This window comes from Eubalaena glacialis, chromosome X, assembly GCF_028564815.1.
Source record: "Eubalaena glacialis isolate mEubGla1 chromosome X, mEubGla1.1.hap2.+ XY, whole genome shotgun sequence".
Taxonomy (NCBI): domain Eukaryota; kingdom Metazoa; phylum Chordata; class Mammalia; order Artiodactyla; family Balaenidae; genus Eubalaena; species Eubalaena glacialis.
This window is the reverse complement of record NC_083736.1, coordinates 47,607,984-47,626,569: the sequence shown is the minus strand read 5'-3', so window position 1 is coordinate 47,626,569 and position 18,586 is coordinate 47,607,984. Positions and strand designations below refer to the sequence as shown.

Sequence of the window (18,586 nt, the reverse complement as noted above, 5' to 3'; positions counted from 1 at the left end):
GGGAGGAAGGAGAGGTGACCATCCTGAGCTCAGCGGCTGCTGGTGTTGAATTGCAAGTGATATTGGGCTGTAGGTTGATTGGTGTAGATTACTGAATTCAGATAATTCTGCCTGTGAAAGAAATCCAGAGGCCTCAGGTGATGGGCTTTCCCTCTCTCCCTGGCCCTTGCCATCCGTCTCCACCCTCCCTTGGCATTCATCCCTGCTGCCACCCCCTAGAACTCACTGGTCTTTTTGCTACTTAGCCAGCCACTGGTTGAAGGAGCCTAGTCTCCACCAAAATTCAGCACACAGCTCCCTCTCCTGCCCTTCTAGCTCCATTGCCGCCTGGGCCAAGCATATAGGCTGGCTTTCCCATTTGGTATCCAGTGCTTGTTCGGTCTGGCGCTGTGCCTCCTTTTCATGGTGTTGCACCTCCTGTACTTTCCTGATGGCAGCTCTCTGCTCTGCAGTCATGCCCTTCCAGCAATAGGGCAGGACCCTGTGCGGAGCCATAGGGTTTTGGGCGACCTGGGGGTTCTCAGTCAGTAGGTCACTTGTGATCTGGTTTTGGATCTTCAAGAAGTTGGCCTCCCGTTGGTGCTGATGCTCACGGCGCTGCTGCTTAGCCATCTTAGCTACCTGGTGGGGCCCCCGAATGTGAGCATTTGGATGCCCAGCCTCAGGGAACTCTCAGTCACAGGGGAGGGGGAGACATGGCCCTACTCTCCTCCATCTCAGGGAGAGAAGGAACAGATACTGCATGGCCTTTGAATGACTTAAGGTGGGGGAAGGGGTGGAATGGGCAGGGAACTCCCCTGCCTTCTGGAAGCCCTTAGACTAAGAGGCTGGGGAAGGGAAGGCAGTGTTCTGTTCTCAGGTCATCCTGAGTCTGGAGGTGGGGAAGGGGACCTTCTGCCCTAAGAGGGCCCTTGGGTGAACGGGGAAATCCTCAGGTAGATGAGAGGGCTGGTGTTAATTCGAGAAGGGTTGTGAGGGGAAAGATGTGGCTGAGGTTCCCCAGGACTTTGTTCAGGGGACTGGGGAGAGCCGGGTGCACTGGATGGCTCTGGCCATACGTACCTGGGCCTTGTTGGCGTTGGCCTTGGCAGACATTATGGCCTTGCGGCAGCACTCCTCCAGCTTGGCCAGCTGGGTGGCCCGCAAGTCCATGGCTAGGCGCAGCTGTTCACTGAGCGTATCTACACAGAGAAATATGGTCAGGGCACTGTACTGGCTTGCTGCATTCCTGGTTCACTCATTCAGCCATTTGTTCAGCGAGCTTTGTGGATGTATGTGTATGTATGTTTGGGAAGGGGGTAATGTCCTCATTGGAGGAATGTGTGGAAGGAGCTACTCTTTGGGGCTAGGGATAACCAAAGTGACAGCAACAAGAATTTCTCAGGTGCCTCACTGAAAGATGCCTCCAATGGACCTGAGTCTCAGTGCAGCTCTGTTGCTTCTGGGCTGTGTGACCTTGGGGAAATCATTTCATCTCTGAGCCTCAGTCTAAGGGCCATGTGTTGGGTTCTGAGGATACCAACGAATTAGATCCTGTCCTCAGAGAGTTCCTTGTCTAATGGAGGAGATGGATCAAATGTAGATCATCATACCACAATGTGGTAAGGGCAATGACAGAGATGTGTGTAGGGCATTAAGAGAGCTTTGGGTGAGAGGAAGGCTTCCGGGAGGAGGTGATCCTTGAAATACATGTTGCATATAGTCAGAAAGGGCAAAGGGCATTCCAGGCTGCAAGCACAGCATGAGCAAATGTATTGAAACTTGGCTTCAATCCAGCCACACCAGTCTCCTTGCTGTTTCTTGAACATGCCAGACGTTCCTGCCTCAGGGATTTGCAGTAAACGTTGCTCTTGTCTCATGCTCTTTGGCCTCCCTCAGGTCTTTGCTCAAATGTTACCGCCTCAGTGAGGCCTTCTGTCTCTCCTACCTAAAATTGCCACCTGCCTGGCCCCAACATTTATCCTCCTTCTCTGATTTATTTTTCTCCCTAGCATTTGTCACCATCCAATACACCCTACATTTTACTTAATTATTTTTGTCTATTGCCTGTCTCTCTCCTCACTAGAAGGTAACCCTTGTGAAAGCAGGGATTTTTGTCTGTTTTATCCACTACCATGCCCTAGCACCTGCATCAGAGCCTGGCACATAGTAGGTGCTCAGTAAATATTTATCAAATGAATGAAGGAAGTCAAGAAACAGCATGGTCTGTATCTTAAATTACAAATAGTCCGCTCTTCCTAGAGCATAAAATGCAAGTGACTAGGGAGCTCTACAGGGGCCAGACTAAGGACTAAAAACTTGACCCTGAAGGTGGTGGGGAACATGGAAGGATTTTAAGTAAGGGGGTGACACAGATTTGCATTTTAGAAAGCTCCTTTTGGTGGCCAGTATAGAGGACAGTCAGGCTGGTGGGAGACAGTTGAGGTAGGGAAGCCATCTTGGAGGCTAAGGCAGTAGGCCAGTTGGGAGGGCTCAAACGAGGCCAGTGACGGAAAGGATGGAGGGGAAATATATGGAGGTTACATCAGCAGTACTTGATGGATTGGATGAGGGAGTAAGGGAGAAGAAAGACTTGGATGCCTTCCAGGGTCCTGGCTGGGATGACTCCATGCATTGTATGGCCACCACTGGAACTAGAGGATACAGAATTCAGAGCAGGTTAGGGAGCACTGATGAATTGTTTAGGAAGCTGAGTTGGAGGTGGTCCACAGGCACCTGGATATCTGATTCTGGAGGTAGAGAGTCCTCAGCACAGAGGTGGCGACATTTTAGCTGAAACCAGAGTGAGGACCGAGGGCGCCTGAGGCAAGTATGCAGGGTAAGGAGTGCGCCAGGGACAGAGTCTCAAGAAGGAAGAAGTAGAAGGAAGAGGAATCCATAAAGGGCAGACAGAGGAGGAATGATCGGAGAGCTACAAGCAGAATGTGCTGTCACAGAAGCCAAGGAAGAGAGAGGTTCAAGAAGGAAGATGTGATCAGAGTCAAGTGTAGCAAGAAAGTCCCAGTCAAGGAGAAAAGACTGAACAGAGCCTCTTGTACCTGATAACACAAAGGGCATTGATGATTTTAGTAAGAGTAGTGTCAGTGAAGTTGTGTGGGGAGAAATGAGATCTCAGGGGTTGAGGTGTGACTGGAAAGTTCGGAAGGAAAGAGCAAGTGGAAGCAGATTTTTCAGAAAGTATGGCTGTAAAGGAAAACAGCTAGCTCACAGCATCTAGAGGAATCACAGAGTGGAGGGAGACTTTTGTTTTTTTCTTAAGAAGGGTTAGACACAAGCATGCTTACAGCCTTCACAGAAGGGGCCAGTGGAAGGGCAAGTGTTGAGAACCCAGTGGGGAGTACCTAAGGGAGCACAGCCTGTGTGGGAGGCAGGGGGAATGGGGTCCAGAGCATAGGCTGAGGGGTTGGCTCTGGAGAGGCACAGGGACACAGATTTCAGAGACTGGAGGGCAGGGGAAGGGAGGATAGGGGTGCCTTGTTTCATTTCACTCTTTGTAGCAACCCAGAGAGGAAAGATCAGCCCCATTTTTCAGATGAGGTCCAGAGGTGAAGTAAAATGCCCAAGGTTACACAGCCAGCAAGTAGTAAGTTGGGATTTGAATCCAGATCTCTTGAGGAATCAGCCCATGCTTCTTCCATGACACTACACAGACTCTCTCCCAGCATTCTGCTGTCCCTGTTGCCTTGCTCTACCTTCTCGTACACCTGCCTGCTGCCATTGGGCAGCTGGCCCCTGGTTCCACTGCAACTGTTCTGACAAAAATCACCAAATACTCCTAATTTCCAAATCTCATTTTCCAAATCTCATTTTCAAGTCTCATTCTTTTCCTATCTGAACTTCTCTGGGGCATTTGACGTTATTGATGACTCCCTCTCTGAAACTTCTCCCTTGGCCTCTGAGTCCCCAGTTTCTCATGGTGACTGACAGCAAGTGTGGCGTAGCGGTCAAGAGTGCAGGCTCTGGAGCCAGCCTGCCTGAGTTCACTTACCGCCTCCATCACCCACTAGCTGTATGATTTTGGGCAAGTTATTTAACATCTCTGTTCTTCAGTTTCCTCCACCGAAGATAGGGATACTACTAGTACTTGCCTCATAGGGTTGTTGTGAGGATAAAATGAGTTAATACGTGGTAGAAATCTTGGCACAGTGTCTGGTACACAGTAAGTGCTCAGCAAAGGTTAGCTCTTCCTTTTGCTACCCGCTCTGCCTAGAATGACCTTTTCTCATTCCCACTCTCTGCCTTGCCGAAATTGTACCCAACTTTCCAAAATTGGCTCCTGACAGCGGGCCTGTGCCAACCCCCTACCCTGCCTCCCTTCCCTTGTGAGAACTGACCACTCCCATATTGATGTTCCCTCCGTGTCCTATATATACTTCTATCACAGTACCTCTCACAGTACCTAACGCAGTGTTAAAGTATAGATATGTGCTGGTAAATGACTTGTGCATGTATCTTTTCCTCTTACTCTACACTGATTTTCTGGAAGGCATGGTTCTGTGGGTTCCTGGAGGGTAGGGTGCCTTTCTTGTTTACTTTGGTCTTCAATTGCTCATTCAACAATGATTTATTGAGCTCCTGACACTGTGGCAGACAATGTACTAGGCAACTGGAATATAGGGGTGGAAATGAGATATGTGGTTCATCTTCAGTGAGCTGACATTTTGGGGAGAAGACAGACATTCCACAAATACTTTCAGATACTTAGTTACCTCCATGATAAGCGGTATAACAGAACAGGGTGCTATAACGGGTGGTTTTAAAGGTGAGCAGTGTGAGTAGATAAGAGATGGCCCTTGCCCATGAAAGGCTTACTCTAATGGAAGAGGGGGACATGGCCACAGATGTCATAGTAATATTGATAGTAGCTACTGGTTATTGAGCACTGATGCTTGTGCTTTACTTACAGTATCTCATTTCATTCTCATACGAGCTCTATGTGGTATGGATTAATTTCCTCATCTTAAAGATAAGGAAACTGAAGCACAGAGAGGAAAATTCATTTGCCCAAACCAGCTAGTAAGCAGCAGAGCCATTAGGTTTGTCTTCACTCTGCTGCCTCCAGGTAATGGAGTGCCAGGCTGATTGGGGATCAGTGGCTATACTGTTAGTTGATGAAGAAAGTCAGGGAGGTTGGGGCCTGCTCAGTCTAACCTTTCAGCATCAGCCCCTATGGGTAACTGGACCTCCCCACACAGTTCTGGTCTTCTGGGCGCTGTATCCAGCTCAGGATGACTCCCCACTAGGCCTCAGGTCACAGCCTGGAGGGCCCCGCTGCTTACCTGCACAGTTCTCCTCAACTCTGGCTTGCTGTTGCTGTTGCTCTTGCAGTGGCCTCTGCAGGCTGTGCATGAACTCCTCCTGCTGCATTCTCAGGCATGTGGCCCTGTCCAAATCTTCCCAAGAGAAGCACTGCAGGCTGGCTGGGCCCCAGTGGGGATCATTGTCACCAAGATGAGCTGGAAACTCCCCCCAGAGTCGGTCTGAATCCCAAAGGTCAAGTTCACGCCTTTTCTCGAGCTGCTGCTTCTGCTTCTGCTTCCGAAACTCTTGCATTTTCTTGTCCAGCCGACGTGTCCGTTCTGCCTGTTCCTTCTCTAGCATCTGAGCCACCATATCATACTGCACCTGGTTGGTACCTGGGGGTGGTGGGCAGGGGCATGGAGAAGGCCCCACGGGAGGGACAGAGCCCACTCAGCACAGCCACTGTTCCCAAAGGCCAGTCTGGTTTGTCTTACCACACCCCAGGCCTCAGGCCCCACTCCGAAGCAGAACTGCCCTGCCTTATCCCACTCAGGCCCTTGCTTTTCCCCTTTGGCTGGCCCCTGGCCTTGGGCTTTTACCATAAGCTGCCACCTTGCTCTGCTTTTTTGCCTTCCGAAGCTTTTTCTCTTCCACCTGGCTGTTCAGGGCTTCAGCATCCACCTGATCCCAAAGAAATGAGTTAAATCAAGGTATGGGCCCAGCAGTGGGCCTTGAATGCTCTAACATAGACTGCTCAGAATTTACCTGCTTCAGAATCCTCCTATAGGATCCCCAGTACCTACTGGATAATGTTCTATCATCTCAGCATGGTTTGTAAGTCCCTCAGTGGTCTAGCCTCTTCCTCTGTCTCCAGCCTCATCTCACCCTCTTCCCCTCTCCCACCCTCAGGAGCTCTGCTTACAGTTCCCTGCACATCTTAGGCTGTTTCATACTGATAGCCTTTGCTCCAGCATCTCCCTCCACTTGGAACACTCTTTCCTCCCCTCTTTACCCAAACTCCTATTCATCCCTTAAGACCAGCTCAGACTTCACTTTCCTGACCCCTCCAGCAGGTGCTACTCCCATAGAATCTAGGGCCCACTGCCCACACTATAATGAAGTTTGCCTCTATTGATTATCTCCTACACCAGACTGTGAGCCTGATAAGGGCAGAGACTGGGCCTTAGTCAGCTTTGTATCCCTACTGCCCAACCCAGTGCTTGGCACAGAGCAGGCCCTGAGGAAACGCTTGCCAACTAGATCTCAGTCACACCACTCATCCACCCAGCCAGCAATCTATTTTTTCTTAAACTATCAATATTTTCTCTTTATTTTGATTATAATTCATTTAAAACGTTTCAAAATAGTGCAAAAGGGAATACAGTTTAGTGAAGAGTAAGTGTCCCTCCCATCTCTGTCCCTCAGGCTGGTTAACAGTTTCTTTTTTTTAATATATTTATTTATTTTATTATTTATTTGGCTGCACTGGGTCTTAGTTGCAGCACGCAGGATCTTCGTTGCAGTATATGCGATCTTTTAGTTGTGGCATGTGGGATCTAGTTCCCTGACCAGGGATCGAACCCGGGCCCCCTGCATTGGGAGCACGGAGTCTTAGCCACTGGACCACCAGGGAACAGTTAACAGTTTCTTATGTAGCCTTCCAGGAAGAGTTTAGGCATATGCGTGCAATACCAAATATTCTTTTTTCTTTTTTAATAAATTTATTTATTTATTTATTTATTATTTATTTATTTTTGGCTGAGTTGGGTCTTTGTTGCTGGGCGTGGGCTTTCTCTAGTTATGGAGAGTGGGGGCTACTCTTCATTGCACCTTGTTGCGGAGCACGGGCTCTAGAGCACAGGCTCAGTAGTTGTGGCGCACGGGCTTAGTTGCTCTGCGGCATGTGGGATCTTCCTGGATCAGGGCTCAAACCCATGTCCCCTGCATTGACAGGCAGATTCTTAACCACTGCGCCACCAGGGAAGCCCCCAAATATTCTTTATAGACTTATTTCGGCTCCATTTGCCTGTCTCTTGAGAACCAGGCCACTTGGCCCTGAGCTGACTGGAGAAGTCAGCTGTCACTGGCTCCTCTTCCCCCAGTCTCTTCCCCTGCACCCCCAGTCCCCTTTCCCAGGCCCTTCCCACATGTGGGGGTGGGTGCCTTTTCACCCTCCTCCTTCCTTTCTAGCTCTACAGTCTGCTTGAATCAGGGAGGGGCTGTGATGGGCACTGCTATGTTCCTCTCCAGGTGCAAGAGTGAGGTGGCCCCTGGTCCAGAGAAAGTCCCCGCTGCCCACTCACCCGCATTCCTCTGGTCCACACATTGAAGAATCGGCTCTGTTGCTCCTTTTCTTGATTTCTTCTAGCCTCGATGGCTGCCACCTCCTTGGGATCTGGTGGTGGGTCTACCTTATACATCTGGAGCAAGGGTGAGGTGAATGGCCAATCAGTGCTAACCATCCTCCTTGACTACACCCCCACCCCCATTCCTTTCTCCCCACAGTATCTCACCAGTTATTGATTCCTACTGATTTTACTTCCTGACATATTTCATATCTGTGTTCTCCATCTCTGCTGTCACCACCCTAATTCAGGCCTCACAAGCTGGTGCCAGACAATATTCCCAGGAGCCTCACTGGCCTCCCTTGCTCCAGTGTTATGCTCTCTACCTCTTTCTCTGCCTTGGCTACCAAAGTGATTTTTCTGAAAGCAAATCTGACCATGGCACGCCTCAGCTTAAAACCCTTAAAAGCAGCTTTAAAGCAAATGGTTCCCCAGTGTTTACAAGATCAAGTCCAACCCCCTTTGCCAGATTTATGAGTCTTCATGATCTGACCCCTGCTCACCTTTCCAAGTCTCAAACTCATTTACAACATCCCTTTTGCATTATGTTCTATTTAGTTTTCCCCGTTTCAGTAAATGCCACCACCATTCCCCCTTTATTTTTATTACTTATTCTCCAGTCAAATGAAAGGCTAGAGGGCTTAAATTTGCCTGTGTTCCTTCATATTTTGGGAGGCCCACTTTTGGCACGTGAGCCAGCCAAAGCCACAGCCCAAACCACTTCTGCTAACTTAAATCTGATCATGTCTTGCACCTGCTTAAAATCCTCCCCTGGCTTCCTACTGCACTTAGAATCAGATCCAAACTCCTTACTGTGGGCTTTCAAGATCTGGTTCCTGCACACCTCTCCAGTTCATCTCATGCCTCCCTATCCCTTGCTTACGGTGCTCCAGGCACACTGGCTTCCTATCAAGTCCTCCAACACTACAACTGTTCCCACCTCAGGGCCTTTGTACACTGTGTTCCTTCGTTTGGAACACCATTCTTCCAACTCCTCGTATAGCTAGTTCCGGTCTCTCTCTCTCTCGCTCTCTCTCTCTCTCTCTCTTTTAACCATTTTGTAACTAAAATATTTGATGCATACAGGAGAATATATATAAGCCATATGTAAGTTAGGACGCATGATAAAAGAGACCCATGAACCAACTCCCCAACTTAAGAAATAGTGAATGATCAATACTATTGAAGGGTCTTATGTCTCTCCTCCCTCATCCTTACCCTAAGAGATAACCACTATCCAAAATGTTACCATTCCCTTACTAATATGCATTAATATACTGTGTGTGTGTAATTCCCTGAACAATATTTTAAAACATTTTCTTGTCTCAGAATTTTATGGAGTATCACACAGTATGCATTCTTCTGCATCTTGCTTTTTTCACCCATGTTCATTCTATCATTTAACAAATATTTATGGAGTACCTACTGTCAGATGATCCTTTAAGCATTTGGGAGACATCAAGGAGCAAAAGTGACAAAAATCTGAGTCCTTGTGAAAGTTACTTTCTAGTGGGGACAGACAGACTATAGAGAGTACATTAAACAGTTTGTAAGAAGATGATAAGTGCTTCGGGAAAAAATATAGAGCAGGATAAGGGGAATTGGAAGTGCCAAGAAAGTGGGGGGCGTGTTGCAATTTTAAATATGGAAGTCAGGGGAGGCATAACTGAGAAGGTAATATTTGAGCAAATACTTGAAGAAGGTGAGAGAGTCTCCTATGCAGATAACTAGGAGAGCACTGCAGGCGGAGGGAACAAGTGCAAAGGCCTTAAGGTGGACAGAAGAGGCACACGTTCAAGGGGACAGCAGGGAGGCAAGGAGGAGTGGGAAATGACATTAGACAGATTGGGTGGGGGGGTGCAGAGCATGTAGGACTTTATAGACCATTGTAAAGGCTGCGGCTTCTACTCTGAGAGAAATGGGCAGCCATTGGAGGATTTTGAGCAGTGGGAGTGATGTGTCCTGTCTTTGATTTTTAAAGGATCGCTCTGGCTGCTGTGTTAAGAATAGACTGGAGGGGAGGGGAGGCAAGGCTAGAGGCAGGGAGACCAGACAGGAGGCTATTGCAGTCGTTCAGGCAAGAGATGATGATGACTCACACCAGGTTGGTAGCAGCGGATGTAGCAAGAAGTGGTCAGATTCTGTATATATTTTGAAGGCAGAGCCAACAGGACTTCCTGATGGATTGGATGTGCTGTGAGAGAGCAGTGTTAAGAATGACTTCAAGGATTTTGGCTGGGGCAGTCAGAGGAGTTGCTATCAACTGAATAGTCTGTGTGGGGAGAACAGAATGGGATGAGGATCTGGAGATCAGTTTCGAAGTGTTGAGTTTGAGAGGTTGATTAGATACCCACTGATAGCATACATATAGTATGGTACATTTTGTTATTGTTCAAAAACATCTGCTGTTGGGAATTCCCTGGTGGTCCAGTGGTTAGGACTCTGCGCTTCCACTGCAGGGGACACAGGTTAGATCCCTTGTTCCCTCGTTGGGGAATTAAGATCCCAGAAGCCCCACGTGGCCAAAAAAAAAAAGATAGCCACTTTCTCTCTTCACTCTCTGCTGTGGGACCGGCAATGTCCCAGGTGAGCGCTGCCCCTTCAGCCTCAGTCCTGGAGTGATGACAGAGCAGAGATGTAGCCAACCCACAGTGGACAAGAAGCAGGAGTGAGAAATCTTTGTTTTTATGAACTGCTGAGACTTAAAAAAACATGTTTTTAAGAGTTTATTTGAGCAAAAAACAAACTGGGCAGTGTCAAACCAGAAGTGGTTAAGAAGAGTTCAGGGAAAGATCTTTAAAGAGAAGAGATGGAAAGCAAGGAAATTATTTGATTGGCTATAGCTGAAGCGCTTGCTTTATTTGAGAAAGCCTAGGTGGCTGTTTGGATTGGTTGTCCTTAGGTTTTTTTTTTTTTTAAACAGTTTTTTTTTTGATAATTTTATTTTTCTGCTTCTGTATAGCAAGACCTTACCTAACTGGAATTTAGTTAACCAGCAACCTCACCCACCCGTAACATAGCTTGAAACTAAAAATAAACAAAAATAGATCACTTAAACAAAAGCTCTTGCTCCTCATTTATAGAAGGCTTTCTCAGGGCCTCTGTCAGAAACAATTTGTTCTTATGTAGCACATATTTTTACTAAGCTTTATATAGCCTATGATTTTATTTTATTTTATTATTTTTTCTTTTTTTTATTGTCATCACAGTTAACATTTACTGAGTATTTACTGTAAAGGTGCAATTATAAGCATGTTGTATTAGTAACTCATTTATTAGGTTGCATCATATGAAAATGCTGATATTTGACTATTTTTGACCTACTAGTATTCTTCTTAATATTTCTATGAAGTAGATATTATTTTTTTTTCACAACTCACACACACACACGTTTAAACAGTTTTTTAAAGGCTACTTTCCATTTACAGTTATCACAAAATATTGGCTATATTCCCCATGTTGTACAATACATCCTTGAGCCTATCTTACACCCAGTAGTTTGTACTTCCCACTCTCTCACCCCTATATTGCCCCTGCCCCCTCACTGGTAACCACTAGTTTGTTCTCAATATCTGTAAGTCTGCTTCTTTTATGTCATATTTACTAGTTTGTTGTATTTATTAGCTTCCACATATAGCTGCTGAGATTTTGAGGTTGTTTGTAACCTCAGCATAATTTAGCCCATCCTGATATAAGGAATTTAAAGCTATGAGGCAGTGAGAGATCTCTAAGGGACTGCAGATAGTTAAGAATGCCTCAGGGGAGACAGGGAGAGGAGGAGCCAGCACTGGAGGCTAAGGGGTGGCCAGTGAGGTGGGAGAAAAAACGGGAATGCCTGAGAAGCCAAGTGAAGAAAGTGCTTTTGGGAGGAGAGAGTGAGCAACCGATGATGGGTTAAGTAAGATGAAGACGAGAACTGACTAATTTGAAGGGGAGGGTTGCTGATGACCTTGATTAGAACATTTTTGGTGGGGCCTGACTGAACTGGGTTCAAGAGAGACTAGGACTCTAGTCAAACAACCCAGTTTATTTATTTTTTAATTGCAAGAGGAAAAGAGGAGGGACTTGTAGATTAAAAGAGACTTATATATACAGGTGGAAAAGTTTCCCTAGCATATACCTAGGAGCAGAAGTGCTGGATCATAGGGCATAAGCCTATTTAAACTTTCCGAGATAATGTTGTTTTCCAAGGAGATTGTACTAATTTATACTTTCACTATAGTGTATAAAAACTCTAGCCACTCCACATCCTCAGCAACACTGGATATTACAGACTTTTTAATTTTTGCCAACTTGTGGGTATAAAATTATAATTATCAGTTTTAATTGGAATTTTCCTTATTGCTAATGAGGTTGTAACATCTTTTCATGTGTGTTTTGTCCATTTTTCTTTCTTTTCTGTGAAGCGCCCATTCATATCTTTTGCTCATTAAAAAAAAATCAGTTTGTCCTTTTCCTATTAATTTTAGGAGTTCCTTATGTATTCTACACACTAATCATTTCTTAGTTTACCTGTGGCAAACATCTCCAATTTGTGGCTTGTCTTTTCACTTTATTATTATTTTATAATAATTTTATGGTAACAGTTGATACACACAAAAGAATATGGTTAACACATGTAAGTTATGAAGTATAACAACAAAATGAACACCTGTGAACCCTCCACAGAACCCAGAAAATAGAACAGTATCAATACTTTAGAAGCTTTCTGTGTGCACTTACCATCTTTTCACTTTATGTTGTAATTTGGAGGAATTTGAATGTAGTCAAATTTACCAATCTTTTCCTTTAAGCTCAAAAGTTTTTATTATTTAAGAAATCCCCTGAGGTCATAAAGATACTCTCCTATATATTCTTCTAAAATTTCTAAAGTTTTGCTTTTCTCATTTAAGTTTTTAATCTATTTGGGAATTGCATTTTGTATATGGTGTGAGAAGTAGGGATCCAATTTGATTTTTCCCCCCCAAGCTCCATTTCATCTTAAATGGAACAGTAGTTCCTGTCAATTATATGAGATTGCTGTCCTTTGGTCATTTTATCCCCTCAGCCTGATCATGACTGTTTCTCCCAACTGAACTTCATTTACTAGATTGCATCAACCAAGCTTTCTCACTTTCCTGGACTTGTCCTAAGACTTTAAGACTCTTCCCAGCCTCCAGACATCATTTAAAAAGTAGTTACAGGAATGGCTGTGGCAGCCACCAGACCCTTTTCATGTCTAAGTCTAAGCACCAACGCCAGCCTACTCATTCCATCTGTCACCACAATATAAGGTCACACTGAAGGGAAAGATTCCACAGACAGCCTCTTGGACTGCTAAGGCCATGGCTTAGTAAAAAGCAGGTATAAGGTGATGGGGGATGAGGGGATGGAGGAGAGGGACAGAAAGATGGGAAATAGAGGGGAAGGGGACAGAAAGGGCAGAGTCAGGGGCAGAGGGAGAAAAGAGGAAAGAGGGCAACAGGGCGGTTGATAGGGGTGGAGGGCAGAGAAAGAAGAGGAAGGGAGGAAGCAAGGGACGGCAGAGGGGGATGGAGAGGAGGGAATGGGATGGGGGTGAGGCACGGAGAGAGAGAGATGAAGGGGGGAGAAGGGAAGAAGGACAGAGGTGGAGAGCACTGGCTTAGGGACCCTGACTCCCAGGGGTTCACACAAAATACCTTTCTCAGCAAGGAGTCCCAATTTTGAAGCTCCCAGGTTGGGTCTAGGATCAGGTCCAAGACTATAGCAGCTATAGCGGCAGTCTCTGAACTCTGCTTGGAGAAACAGGAGGGAGGCGGGGGATAGGGACAGTACCTCTGGCCATAGTTTTCCCCAGCCCGTATCCCAGTCGCTCCAGAGTACCCTCATCTCCATCCACGCCCCATCCCCCTTCACACCCCATCCCACCCCATCCCACCTATAACCCCACCCCATCCCACCTATAACCCCACCCCATCCCACCTATAACCCCACCCCATCCCACCTATAACCCCACCCCACTCCACTTCCAACCCTACTCCACCCTCAGCAAGATCTGAACTCTAACACGGAATCCTCCCGCTGGCCCCTCCTTCTTGTACAGCCCTCCGCTCCCTGGGGTCCTTCCAATTCCCGACCCCGTTCTTGTTTGAGCCTTCCCGTCGGCCAGGCAAAAGCCGCAGCCGAGCTCCCACCTTCCTCTTGCCCTGGAGGGCATAATCCTGCTGTGACTCCTGGCTTGTCTCCGCAAGGATCGGCTCCTTCAGACAGGTTCCCCCATCCCAACAGCTGCAGACTCCTCCCGGCCCCGCCTGCCTCCTCCAAGACTATGTTGGGTGAAGAGGCGGTTTGCGTTGCCGTGCGACAAGAAAGAGGGGAGGGGCCCAAATGACTGTCGTAACCTCGCGCCCTGGCAACGGATCAAGAAAACCTCCACGTCAGCCCGAAGGCCCCGCCCGCGCCGGAAGCCGAAAATGCCGTTAGGCCTGGACTTATTCTCGCGAGGTTTGCCGTCCGCCCGGCCTGCACTGCGGTGTTTCCCGCGCGGGCTATCACAGTTCGCGGGCGTACGGCGCGGCCTTTCTTACAGCCGCCGGCGCCGCCACGGTCATGGGTTTCCTGAAGCTGATTGAGATCGAGAACTTTAAGTCGTACAAGGGTCGGCAGATTATCGGACCATTTCAGAGGTTCACCGCCATCATTGGACCCAATGGCTCTGGTGAGATAAACCCGGCTGCGGCCCTGCTTAACGTCCCAGCCTGGACCCCCCCATCCGGCAGCACAGTAGTACAACCCAGCCTGTGCAGCCTGAAATGTCGCGAACCCTAACAGGTTCCTTGCCCTCCTGAGGGGTTCGACCTGGACCCGCTTTTCCCGCTCGGGTGCTCTGACGCGAACCTTTTCCCCAGGTGTCAGTTGCCCGCTCTTTGCGCGACCCCCTTCCCGGCCCGAGTGGTACGGGCCGAAGTGTACGTTACCCCGCCCACTGCCCTCTGCAGCCAAAAGTGGCGCGTCCGGAGCCGGCTGCCAGTAGCTGGCCGCGCAGTTCCTCCCCGGAGCAGCTGCATCCGGCCTCCACGCATTGTTTGAACCCCCAGGCAGATGTGGGACCGCTCGTGGCCCTCCCGTAGCCTCCGGGCCAAACGGTATACTTCTGCTTCATCCCAGCGCCCCCTCCCGCCTCGCGTTGGTACACTCCAATTCCTTTTTTTTTTTCTTCTTCTTTTAAAAACTCTTCTCTGGAGGCGGCACTTTTGAATTTCGGACTCCGAGCTCGCGTCTCCGGAGTGCTTGGGGTCTCGACTCCCTGGCCTCAACTGAGAGGTGGGGATGCCTCGAATTCGAGGCATGCCTTTCCTACCACTGAAACCGTCAAAAGTCAGAACTCATTCGCTCGTCAAATTTATTGAATGCTTACTGCTTTATAAGGAGTTATTCAGTCAAGGTGCTGTGGAAACAGCGGAGAACAGAATAAGCCATGCTTTCGGAGAACTTACATTCCAGAGGGGAAAGACGATAATAAAGGAGGAAATAAGTTATTTTTCGGCTGTGATAAGTGCTGTGCAGGATTGATGTGATACAGTGATGTGATAGAGTGACTTGGATGGCTTTTTAGGAAGAATGGTCATTAGTTAACAGTACTGTATTGTATATTTTGTATATTTTAAAGTAGATCTTAAAAAAGTCACAAGAAAAAAATTAACTGTGAGGTGATGGATGTTAACTAAACTTATTGTGGCAACCATTTTGCAATATATACAAATACAGAATCATGTTGTACACCTGAAAGTAATACAGTGTTGTATGTCAGTTATATCTTGTTAAAACTGGGAGAAAAAATAAAAAGAAAGAAAAAGGAAGGAAAGGAAGAAAGAAAGGGTAGTCAGATAAGGCCTCTATTTCATATCTAAATTCCCCATCTCTAAATTATACACCCTGGAGTCCTCCTATCTACGGACATTAGAGATCTGTTTGGAATCCTGCTGTGTTCCTTCACCTCAGAGGTGTTCTAGCTGAATCACTTTCTAGCCTGAGGGACTGCCCTTGCTGAAGTAGCTGTAACTGATGACCTTCCCTGGAGTCTTGCCTAGATATGGCTCTCTATTAAGCAGGGTTTCTCAACAGCAGCACTATTGACATTTACAGTGAGATAATGCTTTGCTGTGGGGTCCGTCCTTGTAGGATGTTTAGTGGCATCCTTGGCTTTTACCCATTAGGATGTTTAGTGGCATTGTAAGATGTAGGATGTTTAGTGGCATCCTTGGCTTTTAGGATTGTAGGATGTTTAGTGGCATCCTTGGCTTTTACCCACTAGGTGACAGTAGCAACCCCCCCACCCCCTCCAGGTGTGACAATCAAAAATGTCTACAGACATTACCAGATGTCCCCAGGGGGGAGGGGCAAAATCACTCCACCCTCCCCCACCTCATTTGAGAACTACTGGCCTAGATGGCTAATGCTTGGGGTTCCACTGCAGTTTCTTAGGATTTTGGTGTGGTGGCCCCTGTGGAAAGATCTGAGATGCACCTCTTGGCATTCAGTCTCCCCAACATGGGTAAATTTGTATACCCAGGTATTCCGAAAAGGCCCTTGGTCTGACTGGCCCTCCCTTACCCCGTTCATTTTTTTTTTTTTTTTTTTTTTGACAGGCAAGAAGTAGATTTATAGGATGCTTGTGAGGGATACAAGTGGGAAAGCGAGGGAGCTCTGCTCCAAGGATTAAGTTGAGCTACATTTTTATAATCAAAGGAAAGTTGGGGAGGGGGAAGAGACCGCCTTCTTCCTCATTCTTCGAGTAGATGTCAGGCTTACATCCGACCCCATTCTTCAGTGCCCAGCTCCACAAGGCATTCTTTGATTCCCCTCAGTGAATTCCTCTCTGCCACACAGTAGACACTTTCTACATGTTGACGTTTATTCTGTTTTGTATCTTCATCACTGGTCTATGGAGTGCCCCAAAGAAGACATTCCTTGAAACATTATATCATTGTTCAGGTCATAGTGCATGTTATAAAAATGTTTACAATATTGAATGATTGAGAGTAGGGAGGCCTTTGGTTGTGAGATGTTCTTGCCATCCTTGGAGAGCATGGGAGAAGCCCAAAAGTTGGAAATGGGTGCCTAAAAGGCTGACTCCTGGTCTGCATGATGTGCTAGTCCTGCTGTGATAAGGGAGACTAAGCTAAGAGTCCAGACCTGGTTAGGATAGGATTGCCATTTATTGAGCATTCACTGTGTGGCAAGTACTTTATTTATTAGGAAACTTTACATTTAAATTCTCACAATGATCCTAGGAGGGAGATACCATTATCTGTGTTTTATCGATGAGAAGATCCAGGCACAAAGAGTTGTGATCACTTGCACACTTGATTCTCAGAGCCAGGATCAGAACCTGTGCCTGTCATACCTGTGCTCCCGCCACTCCCACAGAGAACTATGTGCCAACCGTTGTTTTAGATGCTTTACCCATGAGTCATGGTTTTTCAGATTTTGCAGGTGAGGGAAAGGAAGGTCTGCTAAAAGTGGTGAAACTAAGATTAGAACCTGGTCTGTTGGACTAGAACCCAAGCTCTTAATCACTGTCTTGTACTGCCTCTGTGGAAGGACCTGGGCTGCCATTTTTATAGCTGGGTAGAAGGGTTTTAGAAATCAGGTCCTCAGTTCAAGGTCAGATAGCATGTTGGGGAGAATCTTGAGATAGAATTTATAGAGATTAAACTATTCCCTACCCCCAACCCCAGTCTAAATTTTTTTAAATATATTTTTTTCTGAGTCTAAAATAGAGAAAGTAAAAACTGTGACTCCACTACTGAAAAGATAATCACTCTTAATGTTAAAAGCCTTATTTATTTATTTGAATAGTGAATACATGCACATGGTATAAAATTCAGAAAATCCCAAAGGATATACAGTAAAAAAGAAGATTCTCTCCCTTCCCTGACTTGTTACCTATTTTCTTTCCCAGAAATGACCACTGTTATACTGTTTATATTTTTATGCCTTTCCCTCTGCCCAAGTTTTTTTTTTTTTTTTTTTTAATTTATTTTTTGGCTGCATTGGGTCTTAGTTGTGGCATGCAGGATCTTTCGTTGCAGTGTGCAGGCTCTTCGTTGCGGTGTGTGGGCTTCTCTCTAGTTGTGGCACGTGGGCTCATTAGTTGCAGTGCGTGGGCTCTCTAGTTGTGGCATGTGGGCTTAGTTGCCCCGCGGCATGTGGGATCTTAGTTCCCCTACCAGGGATCGAACTGGCGTCCCCTGCATTGCAAGACGGATTCTTAACCACTGGATCACCAGGAAAGTCCCCCCAAGTTTTGATTATGAAACTTTTCAAACTTACACCTGTGTTTTACTTAATCATTTGAAAGTAAATTGCAGACATAATGACGTTTCACCCCTAAAGGATTCAGCATTCATCTACTAAGATCACCATTCTCCTGTTTACCAGTATACCATTATCACACCTGAGAGAATTAATTTCCTCATGTCATCAGTTATCCAGTTTATATTCAAGCTTCCCAAATTGCTCCCCAAAATGTCTTTTTGGGATTTTTTTGGAACCAGAATCCAATCAAAGTTTGTGTGCTGCCTTTGCTTATGTCTCAGTAATCTCTGTATCCTGGAATGGTTCTCCCCAAAAGACATTGACTTTTTGAAAAGACCAGACCAGTTGTCTTGTAGAATATCCCACATTCTGTGTTTGTCTTAAGGTTTTTCATGGTGTCATTTACCATGTTTCTCTAACTGCTGTATTTCCTATAAACTGGAAGGTAGGTCTAAAGGTTTGTTTAGATTCAGGTCAAATATTTTTGGTAAGATACTTCATAGGTGATGCTGTGTGCTTCATGTTGTATCACTATAGGAATATGCCTTTTTTAAAAAAATTATGTTAAAATACACATAACTTAAAATTTACCATTTTAACCATTTTTGAGTGTACAGTTCAGTAGTGTTAAATATAGTCACATTTCTGTGCAATCAATCTTCTGAACTTTTTCATCTTGCAAAACTGAGACTGTACTCATCAAATAACAGCTCTGCATT

The 18,586-nt window shown here is 46.3% G+C and overlaps 2 protein-coding genes across 2 annotated transcripts in view; one reads left to right on the top strand and one right to left on the bottom strand.

Moving 5' to 3' along the window:
• Positions 1-21: 21 nt before the first annotated feature.
• On the bottom strand, positions 22-13,888 carry RIBC1 (RIB43A domain with coiled-coils 1). The gene is made up of 8 exons (XM_061179432.1): positions 13,742-13,888; positions 13,247-13,339; positions 7,545-7,661; positions 5,841-5,922; positions 5,280-5,636; positions 1,063-1,181; positions 227-621; positions 22-111 (listed from the first exon to the last, which is right to left on the bottom strand). Exons 3-7 carry the CDS (start codon positions 7,659-7,661, stop codon positions 238-240), a joined length of 1,059 nt encoding a protein of 352 aa, XP_061035415.1. The 5' UTR covers positions 13,247-13,339; positions 13,742-13,888; the 3' UTR covers positions 22-111; positions 227-237.
• A 178-nt stretch (positions 13,889-14,066) lies between these two features.
• The window catches only part of SMC1A (structural maintenance of chromosomes 1A), a 31,860-nt gene continuing 27,340 nt past the window's right edge, over positions 14,067-18,586 (top strand). Inside the window, exon 1 of the mRNA XM_061179431.1 lies at positions 14,067-14,265. Coding sequence (XP_061035414.1) covers positions 14,157-14,265 — 109 coding nt within the window. The 5' untranslated portion in view covers positions 14,067-14,156. The remainder of the gene's footprint in view (positions 14,266-18,586) is intronic.

Excerpts from the sequence above, each read along its gene's own strand:
- RIBC1 (XM_061179432.1), bottom strand. The coding sequence starts at position 7,661 with ATGTATAAGGTAGACCCACCACCAGATCCCAAGGAGGTGGCAGCCATC. Across the intron at positions 5,923-7,544 it reads TGTGGACCAGAGGAATGCGG|GTGGATGCTGAAGCCCTGAA; the intron begins GTGAGTGGGCAG and ends CTTTGGGATCAG. Across the intron at positions 1,182-5,279 it reads AGTTGAGGAGAACTGTGCAG|ATACGCTCAGTGAACAGCTG; the intron begins GTAAGCAGCGGG and ends TTCTCTGTGTAG.